This window comes from Schistocerca serialis, chromosome 1 (genome assembly GCF_023864345.2).
Source record: "Schistocerca serialis cubense isolate TAMUIC-IGC-003099 chromosome 1, iqSchSeri2.2, whole genome shotgun sequence".
In the NCBI taxonomy this organism is placed as follows: domain Eukaryota; kingdom Metazoa; phylum Arthropoda; class Insecta; order Orthoptera; family Acrididae; genus Schistocerca; species Schistocerca serialis.
Genome location: NC_064638.1, coordinates 732,548,498 through 732,563,748, shown reverse-complemented (window position 1 = coordinate 732,563,748; position 15,251 = coordinate 732,548,498). Strand labels below are relative to the sequence as shown.

The window sequence follows — 15,251 nt, the reverse complement described above, 5'->3', positions numbered from 1 at the left end:
AAAACGTAGAACTATCTGGAGGCTGGTTTGATCACCTCACTGCTTTACTAGGCATGATCCTGTTGCCCTCTGACTATGCTCTTGCCCTCCTCCTATCTTAAAAATTACTTACTCTGCTCAGCGTGGACTCTGTGCCACTGTGAAAATAGAGTTTTCATATTAACAAATCATTACCAGGGGAAAAATAAGTGGCAAGTTGAGACATGGAGGTGATATGTGACCTCACTGACCAGGCTTATTTTCAGTTTGTCAATTTCTTTAATCACAATAGTCAATGAAGATAAGAAGGAAGGTTGGAGCATAGTTGGAGCATACCTTGTATGTTTGCATTCTTTTATTTAAGCTCAACTGGTGTAAACGTCGTCATCCTGTACTAACTGAGGATCGCAAGGTATTTCAGTTTTGATTAAGCGCTGCAATTTGAATTCGATGTAACACACGACGGCCAAAGGCATACACTGTCGCGCGATGCGACGCCTGAGCGCCCGAGAACGGAAAGTCAGATAGCAGTCTCAGGAAATTCCTGGAGAGCTGTCGTAAGAATACGATGCGCAAGAACCGGAAGTCTGATGCAGTTTTTAAGGGCAAACACACCTTAGCAACATGCTGCTAGTCCTGTCTCAGATCTTCAAGCCCAGGTGTAAAAATAGTCCATCCCAGAATTACGTTTTGTAAGGGTTGGCATTAAAAGAAAATTACTTTAAGTGGAGTTTTGAAAGAGGCTCCACTGGAGGAACCGACGTACGACACTATTTCTAGAAGGTAAAATATCAGTAAAGCGGCTTGACTGACGTCACATGGCAGTTCCACGTCAGTTTTGTAATATGCTTTATATTTGTTCATTCTATGTCGATGAAGTCTTGTGTCGCATAATGCACCATCACTCAAACAGCTGTGGGTAAGTTGGATGATGCTAATTGTCTAGTTGGATACTGTCTCAGTGCTCCTAATAGATCGTCGCTGATGACGTACTGGTCGCGACTGTGCAGTAAATTATTTTGCGTCTCGGAGAATATCTTAGAACTTATTGCCAGCAGACCTAACAGTATCCTGCGTTTCGTTTCTGCGTCGCGTGGCAGAGAAGCACTGTTACGGCAATTTTATAACAAAGCAAATATTTTGGTAAAGGCACAAGTGCTTGGCAAGTGGAATTAGTTTTCGGTCGCGTACGTTCCGTGAATTCTGATTAGTGCCATCCTTACCTTTGCGTAATTGTTGTAACGGACGCGAAACAACCAAACTGGAGGACATAGTGCGTCAAAAAAGTATTAAGATTTTACAAGATTAGCTTGTTACTTAAAACGGGGCAGTCAAACGAGGACAGATGGAAAAAAGTAAGTACACTGTTAACTATTTCAGACGCTATCACCATAAGTGATAATATATTTATCGCACTGTGAGACAAGATGGTCAGTGCCTTCATGGAAAATTATTTGCGGTTGCCTAAGGAACTGTAATTGCAACCTGGCATGCAGCTCTTCGTCCTGAGAAAATCAACAGGCACTGATGTCTTTCTTCATGGGAGATGGGGGGGGGGGGGGCTTCAAGAACATGGAAATGACATGAGGGAGAGATCGTGAGCATATGGAGGATGTGTATGCTTCCCATAGAAACTTCTGCAGCGCACACGAAACGACTTTGGAAATATGTGCGTCCGCACGCTTTGTCTTGCAGTGGGATGAATGTACTAACAGTTACGGCGGTTACTTTTTAAATAATAAGCAGTTTACTTATTTTTTCCATCTGTCTCTTTTTCATTTGACTGCCCCTCATATTTTATCGTGCACAAAATCCTCCCAGAGTGCTGCGGTGCTGATTCAGAGATTAATCAGGTCTCTCATGTCGGAGTGCAGCATATGAACATGTGGGTAACAGATAGGAGCAGATAAGGTTAACAGGTCGAGTAAGTGCGTTTGACCTTAAGAGGACGTAGCGTAGAAAGAAAAGGTCTGGGTTGTAACTCAGCTTACTACAGTATGTGATCAAAAGTATCCCGGATACCTGCCTGAAAGTTACTTACAAGTTCGTGGCACCCTCCATCGGTAATGCTGGAATTCAATGTGATGTTGGCCCGCTCTTACTCTTGATGACAGCTTCCATTCTCGCAGGCATACGTTCAATCAAGTGCTAGAACGTTTCTTGGGGAAAGGCAGCCCATTCTTCACGGAGTGGTGCACTGAGGAGAGGTAGCACTGGCGATCGGTGAGGCCTGGCACGAAGTCGGCGTTCCAAAATATGCCAAAGGTGTGCTAAAGAATTCAGGTCAGGTCTCTCTGCAGGCTTGTCCATTACAGAGATGTTATTGTCGTGTAACCACTCCGCCACAGGTCGTGCGTTATGAACAGGTGCTCGATCGTGTTGAAAGATGCAATCGTCATCCCCCAATTGCTCTTCAATAGTGGGAAGCAAGAAGGTGCTTAAAACATCAATGTAGGCCTATGCTGTGATAGTGCCACGCAAAACAACAAGGGGTGCAAGCCCCCTCTATGAAAAACACGACATACCATAACACCATCGCCTCCGAATGTTACTGTTGGCACTACACACGTCTCCGCTCCGGTGAAATGACAAACTGCTCCGCTTGCTCCAGCCCGCCTTCCACTTCATCATCGCCTGTTACGGTAGTACCGGAGGTAACCGAACGCAGCGCACTACTCGCAAACCGCAGTTATTCGCTGGTTAATAGATTCGTTGGCCAACCCTACCTGAGCCACACTTACGGGCGGCGTAACTTACGGACTGTCGATATCAAGATTTCAGTTACTTGCAGTTCCATTACAAGTAGTTCATTAGCAAGTCAGCTGGACTGGAACACAGATAAATGATTGTAGCATTCGTAATGTATTAAACCATTTCTAGTTTGTTTCGCTCTCAACATGTTTGCCAAAACTAGGCTACAGATCCAGTCAACAAACGTCCAAGACTCGCATGTTATGGAAGTGCAGACTGTTGAAGTACATGACTCTACGCTGACCTCTACAGCCACAGCACCTTATGAGGCTACTCTAAAGACGCTAACAATGGGTACAACTTGGAGCTGAAGCACGACGATTAACTCCATGCGTCCACCTGTATGGAAGATGGCGAACTGTATAAAACCCGTACCTCTTTTTCAACAGTCAACGTGTAAACAACAACAACGCTTAATAGGTCTTTACCCACCAGTACGATTCACTCAACATAAACCTTTCCCGTATCAAGTAACGCACTATGTCAGTCCACAGAAAGTCCGATTTCGACGCAAATGTAATATCCAAAAAAGCGAATTACAAGAAGTTCCAAAGCGTACTGGATAATCCAGTTACTGAAGAACACGGCCAGCACAGATCCTACGACATATCTGTGGAAGTAGGATACGAAGCTCAAGACAGTACAAAAACGAGAGACTACAGGTGCAGCTAAATCAAAGGTACCAAACTGGTTCGCAAATTGCGAATCTCATTTGACGTCATCTGCACAATTTATTAGTGACACATGAAAATTTGTGCCAGACCGGGACTCCGATCCGGATTTCCCGCTTAAAGCGAGCCGTCGCCTCGACCACTTGGGCTTCCCCGACCGATCCAAACCACCTTATGCCACACTGTCCACAACCCCTAATGCTCGCACATTACGTGATTTCTACACAGGGAGAGACAAGTAATTATCGTCGTTTTAGTCTCTCTAGACATGTAACACGACTGTTATTTTACAGTTACTGTACGTCATATTACAATCTCATTCATGCATGCAGGTTATTATGTGCATATTCCAAATCAGCTCGCTCGCTGTTACCACTGCAGAGAATTACCATCTACTTTAACTAAGCAAGTTTATTGTAACTGGTGTCGAAAAGGGATTAAATTTGATGTGTAAAATTAAAGAATATTTGTGTGAATGTGATGATGGTCCTCGTTTTTGAGAATCTCGCAATAACATTGGCTACAGATTTATGAATTTGTCCTACCATCCATAATTCAAACTGATATAACCGCGCACTGAACTCTGTCCGAAAAGTTACCAGTGTCAAGCGTCTTCCCAATCTAGGTAGTACTCAAGAAGCATTTTAACAGTTTACGCCGTATTTACGCCACTGATACAGATAGGCGATTACAGGTGTGTAACGACATTTAAGCCACCTTAGAAGTAGTTCTGAAGCGATTGAAGAATCGAATCCACTACATGAGGTGGAAATTTCTCATTCTGATCGTCTTGAATTAACCACACTGTTAAGCAGTCAACTAGTAGCCATAATAACGTAATACAACAGGTACTAGCTACGCTATGAAAATAAACAATACCATATAAGAAGAATAAGTCGACATACATCTTTGAGTTCAACGTATACCACAGTCAAAAGCTTCTCTACGGAGGAACCAAAAAACAGTTTCAGAACAATGGAAAAATACTCATCAAGACATACTTATTTGCATATATAAATTTATGTTTAGCATAAAATGCAGATTAGTTGCATTCCATAAACAACACTTACTATAAAATAGTCCAAAATAAATTCTTTCTGAAGTGGTATCTATATTATGCTGTAGTTATTCTTTATTTATCATATTTTGTGTTACTGATTTGTATTTATGTCTTCATTATTTTAGTGTTATTTTATAGGAGTTATTTATTTGCTCATTGGCTTTCCTGTAGGACAACATAAATAAAAGCACATACGGTATCAATACAGCTGCCGAAAACGTGTAGGCACATACCCCAACCCAGAACAAGCTCAAAAGCGGAAAATACACAAAACAACCCCAGCCGTTTGTTATTATATTAGTAGGAACATTGCGACAAACAAATAAGTGTCGTATGCTCAGCGCATTTTCAGGACTAAGTTTGAGAGCGGCATAATGTTATGACTGTAGAGTAGTTAGTAATAAATTAACAAGTCCGGCTTATTGGAGAGTTTACTCAACGCCACACGAGGACTAATCCGCTATAGGTACCGAATGTCTTACATGACAGCCAACATTGGTATTTTTAAGTTAGTGTCGAAGCATTGCGATACTAATCTGTGACTATATTTTCATTCGTCAAATAGCGAACGGCTTACGTCCTATCAGTATTACTGCAACCGACGGAACGCTGGAGTTCAGGTTCTCGAAAAAGTATGTAGCAATATTGAGATATTCAAACACTGTGCGTCTCAATCTTTGGACGCCGCTAGTTGTACAGGTAAGACTGTCGAAACGTGTCGGCAATCTGTTGCTACATAGAGAAACTGGACCAAGCCACCAACAACCGTAATTACGCTCACTTGCGACCACTTTATATAGCAAACTGGTATAGCAAGAAACACTGTGCCGCCTGCTGAATCGCAAACATAAGAGAAATGATGTTCACATAAGAGAGCTAAACGTCATCTGAAATAACATTGTAACTGTCGGCAGTATGTCTATCCTACGAAATTTACCGACATGAGAGTGCCTTACTATGCTTATTCAAGAGTATCAGCAGAAAAACGATTCAGTCGGATGTCGTTCATAAAACTGACTAGCGCCGTGGAAACGCAGGTATAGAATGTTACTAAGCACTGGTTCTGGTGTTGTCCATAGGTCCCGAAGAGTTACCCAGATAGCAGCAGCTTATTGAGAGAAGAAAATGAAAGCGAGGATCTTTTGAAAATCCATCTACGTAAAAAATGGAAACACACACACAGAGTTAATAGTGAGAGAGAGAGGTGAGAAATAGTGCCCAATAGTAAAGAAGTTAGGTGTGATACAGTGAAGGTGTTCCACAAAGTGCAGGAGTAGAGGAGGCCCAGAGGGGCAGAGAACCGCGTGCGTGACGGCGTGCCTCATACACATACACCACAGGAAGAGGGGCCGAGGACAGGACAGGCAAAGGCAGAGGCAGAGGCAGAGGCAGAGGCAGAGGCAGAGGCGCGCACACTGGGGCTTACCCTCGCGGTCTGCCTTGTAATACAGCCGCCCCATGGGGCTCAGGCCTGGCCGGTTCTCTCTCACAAGATTCTCTGTGGGCAGGAAAACACACCAGCTCAGTTACCACTCCAGCTTACGTACTACTACTGTAGCTTAACTCTAGTACTAGTACTAGCAGTGGCTACCCAAGCCAGGGCCTGTTCGTGGCAAGAAAGATACAAAACATTGTTAACATACTACTTAAGGATCGTTCCCCACTTTCAGCGAAACTGGGCCGTTTGACTCTACGGATATCAAACGTCTGATCTGACCCATGACATAATTATGCTGTGGCGTGTCATATCGTAGGAGCACAAACAAGTTAGAGCAAAACACTGACAATGTCGTTTGTGCTTCTGTGTTATTTTTTGGAATTTAAGTTGCGTTCACAAACTGATATGAAGCGTAGCCCCAGGTCTACGTTGTGTTTGAAGGTACCAGTTTGCTTCAGAGTTGGTTAAGCAAATGAAAGGGACATCACGCGAAGAAATCGACTAATTATTGCTACGGCGCTATTTTACGAATAGTGATGAGATCATAGGTCAAACCAGACAGTTGGTATCAGTAGGTTCAGTATTTGTGTGGGACATTCATTTACTTGAAACAAGGAAATGTGTAAATTTCTTTAGGGGAAAAGGGTTATGAGATGATCTAGCAATCATTAATTATCAAATAAAAATGGCCAAATTTTATGAAACTTAACTTTATAATTACGTACTGCAATTTTACCACCATCTTCATTACTTTGTACACTAAGTAAATTAAAAACAATGACTGTAATTTATGTGCTAGAAAAAATGTGCAACTAATTCTTTCCCATAGATCTGTTGCCTCATTTTGTGAGAAAATGATAATATGTAACACGCAATACTTATTATCATGTACGGTATGTCCATATGGACTCATCCTCATGAAATATATTTATTCAAATGGTTCTTAATTTATGGTCGAAGTAGCGTACCCGTATACTGCTGACGTCGGCAGACTAACCATCGAAGTATCAAATTTCTCTGTCACGATGTAACACAAACATTAAGTGAAACCTATTTGAGAGACTATTTAAATCCTGTCAGCAACACAACAATTCTAAAAACTATATGATGAGCGATAATAAATGACGTGTAATGAACACTAAGTACTTTACAAAAACGAGCGGAGGTACTTCGTACTTGGAAGGAAGGAAGATTATAATCTAACATCTCGACAACGACGAAGTCACTGTACATAGAGCTCAAGCTCGGATAGGCTGGGGAAGGGAATAGGAAATGATCGCGTTCTTTTTGGAGAAATGATCACGGCATCGTCCTTAAAAGGTTTGTGGAAAAGACCGAGAACCTAGCTCTTGGTGGCCGCAGGCGGCTTTTGAAACCCACTCCTCTCGAAGGCGAATGCAGTGGTCTTTAATGGCTGAATAGAGATCTTGTGCAGCTGCTTCTCATTGTCATTTCCAGCCAAAACAGTTTCTTCCTTTCCACAAGTTAACACTTTTTTTTTTTAAATTGTTTCTCATAACAGGTCTGGCACATTAGAACCACTGGCCTGCCAGCCATTTCACTTCAGCGTTCAGCACATTGCTTTGAATTTTTGCCCTTAGTTGTGAATCCTGTTACCAATTAGTAGCTCTTCGCTACGCGCGAACTAGTAGTCCTACAGAAAAAATCGAACAGGACTTTTTGCAGGAAATTTAATTTAGTTAAATTTTTTGTACTGGGATATATTTTCGTTGGAGGCCACAGTTTACCATTTCTTCAAGAAAAACATACAGAAGTGACTTCCAAACGCATCTTCATCCCCACACTCATCCCTCACCAGTCAGGATTTCTGTTATGTCGTTCGTGGCACTCCCTCATACCACTGTACGAAAATTTCCGACTACACAAGCTATTCCCGATATTCTACCTCTCTCGGTTTCCATTGCTCTCGCTATTACGCCACCACTATAATCGTCTATTTAGTTAACATTGTTAGTTTAAAAGTACTCGTGAGATTAATGAAAGAAAAACGACTTTTGTAACGTTACGCAAAAACCAATTACGTTGACAATTCGATCCAAACTTAACCTAAGCAATGTCATAAAGCGTGACGAATACATACGAATAATTGTTTATTTTAGGTTGTTAAAATTCACAAAATGTTCGGTAAACTTTACAAACTTAAAAGTGAGGTATGTGTAAGTGTTCGGCTATGCCGGCGGCGTAGTAAGGTCATTCAATGAAGACCAAAAAAGAAGACTGAATATCGGGAATAGTTCTTTGTGTCGGAAATTCCTGTACAGTGGTGTGACGAAGTGTCACGAACAACATACTAGAAATCCTCACTGATGAGAGATGAGTGTGGGGATGAAGGTACGTCTGTAGGTCGCTTCTGTGCGTTTTTCTTGAACACCTGGAGAAGTGTGGCCTCCAACGAAAATTTATTCCAGTACAAAGTTGAACTACATTAAATTCCGTTTTGTAAAGAAAAACAGCCGTTTCTTGCTGCTATGAAAAGCGGTTTTAATTTACAAAACGAATATTTCTGTGCTTGCTGCGGACGATGGCCATGCATGCAAACTTGATATTAAATTTCCTACAAAAAGGTCACGTTCATTTTTTCTGTAGGTTCAACAGTTTGCGAGTAGCGATCGAAAAAATACGAACACCTCGCACGTGATTTTTGGAGGCCAACTACAATAATGCGAGTTGCATAAAACGGTATCGGCAGGGACAGCTGAATTACCATAAATAATCACAGTTTATACACAAGTCCTCCTTATTAAAATGGAGCGTGTTTTTCTGCGCTGCGTAAACTAACACACATTTAATTACGTTAACACTTATTTGTCACTATTAAATTTGCGTATAATATTAACAGATAGATTTTCTAATTATTTGATTACTTGCCACTTACCTGCAACAACATTACAATTTACCTTAACCACTGAACGGTGTGTTCGCAAGAAGAGGAGACCATCGTACAAAAAGTGGAAAAATAATAGACTAAAATGAGATGACAGGGTGAGACATTCAAGTTAAAGAAAAAACTAACTATAACCAAAAAGCGGGTGTACTGCTAAGAATAACAGAGGACTCTAAGAGTACAATACATTTGATGGAAAGTAGAACTAAAAAAGGAAAGGAAGATGTTTAAGTGACACTTACGATAAAGAATCAAATTGGGAGTAGTTTGCTAGAAGGCGTTGCCTGGTGCAGCAGTGCGAAAGTTGATAGGATTCCACTACTTGGCACACTAAGAAGTTGTCCGTTGCCCGTTGATAGTCAAATAAAGGAGACGGCCACTTTTGTGAGTATCACGTGTTCCGAACTTCATCGCGAAGGCTAGTTGGCCGTCACTAGCAGAGTTGGTTCTACTTGAGTGTTTGTGAATTTCAACATTAAACTTTCAAATGAGAAGTTATCATGCCTTGTCGAACATGAGTGCACATTTCTCATAGCCTGTGTGTAGGCGGAGCTACGTAAAGAAGCGTCACAGTTCAACTTTCAGTAACATGTGACATAAATCTGCAAGTGAATAGTCGACTATTAGCACAAGCAAACAATGCAGTTCGATGAAATACCGAATGGATTAACGGAACAGTCTGTCTTTTGTTTAGGCGAAAGCATTGGTTGTCTTTTAGATAGTCGATCGCTGGGTTCTGTAAGGTCGACTGATGTATGAATAACTGCCATTCTCTGTAACGGTAAAATCAATAACCACGGGGAAGAGATTAGAACTATTTGTAGGACAATTTAATAAATCGGTGGCCTGTATGGTATACCGCATGCAGAATTCGTGATGCTATAGCCTCAAAATCTATATTTTTGTTAGACATGTAGGTAACAGCAGCATGCGGAAACAGAAAAAGTAATTGTTAAGTTTATCATTTTTGCCATCCTGTACAGAAAAGGAAATTCATTTAAGAATTGCCCACGGTCTAACGTTTGAAATATTTTTAATGTAATACTCGTATTCTGTGCTGCCCTGGACTGAGAAGCTATTTAGATGGGAAAAAGTAGCCCGGTCGCTGTTACTCACTATTCTTTAATTTTAGACATAAACATTGTGCTGTTTTGTAACAATAATGTGTGTGTTCACATCAACGTCCAGTAACTGCGCTGACATGAATACTTGGATGGATGAGTTCTGTTCCGCTACTGTTAACTCAGTTTCTTGGAATTGGTGTATACGTGGAAGTGATTCCGATAGCGTTGCTGGGATGTACACTGTCTTGACTGGTTTTGACCAATCGATTAAGTGGGTCGTGCATCATTAGCCATCAACCTTTTAGATGCACTACCCATGGTATTTTCGTATTTTTTAATGTAGTGATTAAATTTCTTACTCATTCAAAGACAAAAAGAGACGCACCACAAAGCAGTAATCCGAATGGGACGGAAATCAGTAGATGTGATGTACACGAACTGACAAACAAATGATTATAATTTCAGAAAAAATTAGATGATTTATTCAAGAGAAAGAGCTTCATAAAATGAACAAATCAATAACGTGTTGGTCCACCACTGGGCCCTATGCAAGCAGTTATTCGACTTGGTATCGGCCGGCCGTAGTGGCCGAGCGGTTCTAGGCGCTTCAGTCTGGAACCGCGCGACCGCTACGGTCGCAGGTTCGAATCCTGCCTCGGGCATGGACGTGTGTGATGTCTTTAGGTTAGTTAGGTTTAAGTAGATCTAAGTTCTAGGGGACTGATGATCTCAGATGTTAAGTCCCATAGTGCTCAGAACCATTTGAACCATTTTTGACTTAGTATTGATTGATGGAGTTGTTTAATTTCCTCTTGAGGGATATCGTGCCAAATTCTGTCCAACTGGCACGCTGGTTGGAGGACCCTATCCAGAATGCTCCAAATGCTGTCAGTTGTGGAGGGAGCCAGCGACCTTACTGGCCAAGGGACGGTTTCACGAGCATGAAGGCAAGCAGTAGAAACTCTCGCCGTGTGCAGGCGGGCAATACCTAGCTGAAATGTAAGCCATGGATGGCTTGCCATTGAAGGCAGCAAAACAGGTCGTAGAATATCGTCGACCCTGTGCTGTAAAGGTGCCACGGCCGACATCCGAAGAGGTCCTGGTATGAAAAGAAGGGGCATCCCAGGTCATCACTCCCGGTTGTCAGGCCGTAAGGCGAGCGACAGACAGGCTGGTATCCCACCGCTGTCTGGGGCGTCTCCAGACACGTCTTCGGCCCGGAACCTCACTGAGTAGAGTAGAACTGCCTGCAGTGATGAGTCCCGCTTCGAACTGAGCACTGATAACCAGCGACGACGTTTCTGGAGACGCCTCGGGATACCAACCTGTCTGTCGCTCGCCTTACGGCCCGACAACCAGGACTGATGGTCTGGTGTGGCATTACTTCTCATAGCAGACCTCATTTTGTTGCGATCCGCGGCCCATGTGTACGCCTTGGCGAACGAGGCTGCCGGATCTCTCCCCAGCTGAGAACTTTTGAAGCATTATGGGCAACCCGACGTGGAGTTTGACTATCTAACGCGCCAATTGGATAAAATCTGGCACATTATCCCGCAGGAGTACATCCAAAAACTCTATCAATCAACGCTAAGCCAAATGACTCCTTCCATAGGCGACAGAGCTGGACCAGCACATTATTGACTTGCTCAAATGATAAAGATCTTTCTCCTGAAAAAAAAAAATCATCCCATTTTAACTGAAACTCTAATCATTTGTTTGTCTGTACATGTACACCGCATTTACCGATTTCCGTTCCATTCCGGTAAATTTTTCGCGATGCGTCGTTTCTTTGTCTTAAGAGTTGATTCCTCTAGGGAAAGTTACCTGTGGGTTGTTCAGTTAATCCTATCCGCGAGTAATCCGACTGCCGATTATTAGAAGTTGCAGGCCTTCTAAGCGGTAGGACTATCGTTAGATAGTGTCACTGCTCAGAGTGAATATTTTATTTTCATGTCCATGGTGACATGTCCTCTCCGCCCTACTTCAGCACTATTTCGCGTAAAATTTTTTTAGTTTGCTTTTTCGGGTACGCACTCCGTACATACGCCGTAGTTGGCAAGTAATATTTTGCACTAAAAATTCTGTTACAGATCTTCCTAAAAGAACTGTTCTGTTGCAAAGCTGTCATTGTGGTTAAATCATCAACGCCCCTGAATGTTGATATGTTCACTTTATGACCCCACGACACTCGCATTTCATTTCATATGCTTTATGTACGAAGAATATTATACCGAAAGTATTATGAACCGGTTCCCCTTTCCCACACCGCTGTGATCCTGACTGCCCTACTTTTGCCAGTTTCGTCTGACAAATGACAAATTGGAAGTACGTACTACTGCGCCCTCCTTGGTGATGTGCTTACAACTTACAGATAATAACGTCGAACTTCTCCAATGAGCCCCTTGGCTGACAAACGTTAGCGATTTCACCAACATACGTTGCATACTGTAGCACATGATGCATTACCCTATTGATTATCGCACCTATTACTTAACATAGAACGTTTGTTGTTACCATACTGGAGCAGGCTCTTCTTCCTGACACGAGATACAAATGATGGAAAGCTCTAGTTACCACGTGCCTTTTATTACCCCATTCTCCCTCACACCTTATTTCTTGAGTGTTCTGGCACCGTTGCGGAGTTAGGACCACTGCAGTAGTGTGTAATGACAATCTGCAACGGAAGTTATACTACAGCAGTGTTATTTTTAACTGACAACGAGTCTCAAGATAATGACGTATGGAGAAGAACCCTGAAGCAGGCTGCTTTAACTAGTCCTGGAGTTGTTTGTGACGTGGCGGATACGCACCAGGAAACGGGCCGGCGACGACGTGGGCTCCCCAGCGCAGCGACCATAAAGCAGCTCGCTGTTCACTTTTAGCGCCTGCCCGCGCCCCGCTCGCTTTCTTGTCGTGTATTTGACCGTCGCGGCAGGAAGGCCGTTATGTATAATGGATTAACTGCGAGCTGCTGAACTGCCATCCGGTCGGGGCTCGAGGCCGCGGGTGCCACAGCTCGAGGAACGCGGCTGGTGTGGGCCTGAAGAGGAGAGGAGAGGAGAGGTGTGCCCAACTTCCAGTCCCCTGTTTGATGCTGAGGCGGCGCTCTCCGCTCTGAATGCACGCTCTTGATGTCTTGCCGCGAGGCCGAGTTATGACCGGTCTTAATAACGTGTACTGTAAGCACTCCTGGACAGTGTTGAAAATCTCTTAAACAGACGACAAGCTTATCGCAAATAACACTGATGCGGTCGGTGTTTATCCAGTCCTTGTATACACAATAAAGGCGAATAACACACTTTTACGTTAACGTATCACATAGTAGCAAAAGTCTTGCCAGAGGGACTGCCTTCTGGTAACTCACGACGTTTATCCTAGTCGGACAGAGATTGGCAAGTATCATACTGCAGACAATACTTGCCGTTTCCGATAGCTGCCTTGCTATAAAGCGTAGATAACTTTTGCAAGTGAAAACAGCAAAATAAAAAATAAAAAAATCTGTCGTCACTTGAAAAGGAGTAAACATCCTCGTGAGGTCCTGAAAATACCAAAAATCATTTTTATTTTATCATAAACAACTTTCATGTTCGTGATGCACATCACGCTTAGATGCTGCTGCAGTTCCGTGACGCATCTATAGTTGAATTCTTCACATCTGTCTTGCATGTGATAAGCTGGTAATCACAGTGTGAGAGTCCATCGACAGTTAAAGGTATCAAGCAGCACACAACGTCAGTCATATTTTTCCGTCCGTATGTCATGGACATTGCTGACGTTTGCGAGGCGCTCCTCAGGACAGTTAAAGGGCTGGAGTAGTCGATATGCTGACGCGGAGATCACAGGAAGTGCCATAACCTGATTTCCCAAGAACTTCGCTCAGTTGAAGAGGAACCAAAACGAGCGAACATGTGTGTCTGTTTATCCTTGGGTACTCCACCGTTCCTGAGAAAATAACCATCGGAGTTTTCGACGTATTTTAGATGCATTTTGGCGAGTAATGAGCCCACGCCAGCTCGTAGCGAACTCGCTAGCCTTCCGGCCTCTCAAATGGTTCAAATGGCTCTGAGCACTATGGGACTGAACTGCTGTGGTCATCAGTCCCCTAGAACTTAGAACTACTTAAACCTAACTAACCTAAGGACATCACCCAACACCCAGCCATCACGAGGCAGAGAAAATCCCTGACCCCGCCGGGAATCGAACCCGGGAACCCGGGCGCGGGAAGCGAGAACGCTACCGCACGACTCCGGCCTCTCACTTTTGCGTCCTGTGTTCGAGCACGTTTGTTGTTTTTATTTATTTTACTTTTCATGTATCTACCCATGTCCGTATAAGATTTCTACATGAATGTTTCTTATCGAGTTGGAGGATACAAGGGCCTTGCATTAATTGTAAAATTACAGTAGATTTCACAGTAAGTGTTATACACTCATAAGCGTGTATTATATTTTCAGGGGTTACGATCTTTTCAAATTCTCATATTCCTGTATTTCACTTTTATATCAATTCTTAGTTCTTAGATATTATTTTTATGTTTATTCTTGACGAAGATTTCGTGCATTCCCCTGATGATACCGACTGTAGAAACATTCTAAGCGTAGAAATTTGGAACACCAAGAGCGAAGGCAGGTTTGCCACAGCGAGATTTCTTCGTTTGAATCTCACTCGGGAAAGAGAAGTCGTTAACACTGCTCAAGATTCCATACTTTCACGGCGTTCGTGGTAATCTACGAACTGAGGTATATAAATGAAAAATAAAAGTAATATTCGGGTTTAGATCAAGGGACGCGGAAGTGTGAAGACTCGACGCTACAACTGTACCACTGCTTCCGTTGAAGGCACATGAGATACCTGGAAAACTCTGGCAGTAGTTTTCTCAGCCGGACGGTGTGGCCGAGCGGTTCTAGGCGCTACAGTCTGGAACTGCGCGACCGCTACGGTTGCAGGTTCGAATCCTGCCTCGAGCATGGATGTGTGTGATGTACTTAGGATAGTCAGGTTTAAGTAGTTCTAAGTTCTAGGGGAGTGATGACCTCAGAAGTTAAGTCCCATAGTGCTCAGAGCCATTTGAACCATTTGAAAGTTTTCTCAGAAACGGTCAAATATCTACGTACAAGCAGACACACACATTCGCTTATTTTGACTCGTCTTCCAGCGAAGGAAGTTGCTAGGACAGCGGGTTAGGGCACTTTCTGTGTTCTCGTGGTGAGCCGGGCCCACACCGCAGCCGTGTGGTCTGCTGTAATACAGGCTAATTATAACGTATATTAAACTTTTAACAAATCCATACAGGTAAATAGCTAAACATAATGAAACAAAACTCTTAAGTTTTTTGTAACGTGGAGCCGACACGTTAGTTGGGATAACAGCCAACTAGGACGTC

The 15,251-nt window shown here is 42.9% G+C and overlaps 1 protein-coding gene across 1 annotated transcript in view; it reads right to left on the bottom strand.

Moving 5' to 3' along the window:
- The window catches only part of LOC126428134 (peripheral plasma membrane protein CASK-like), a 1,166,960-nt gene that overhangs the window by 517,694 nt on the left and 634,015 nt on the right, over nt 1-15,251 (bottom strand). The window contains exon 6 of the mRNA XM_050090073.1: nt 5,888-5,959. Within this exon, the coding sequence (XP_049946030.1) occupies nt 5,888-5,959 (72 nt within the window). The remainder of the gene's footprint in view (nt 1-5,887; nt 5,960-15,251) is intronic.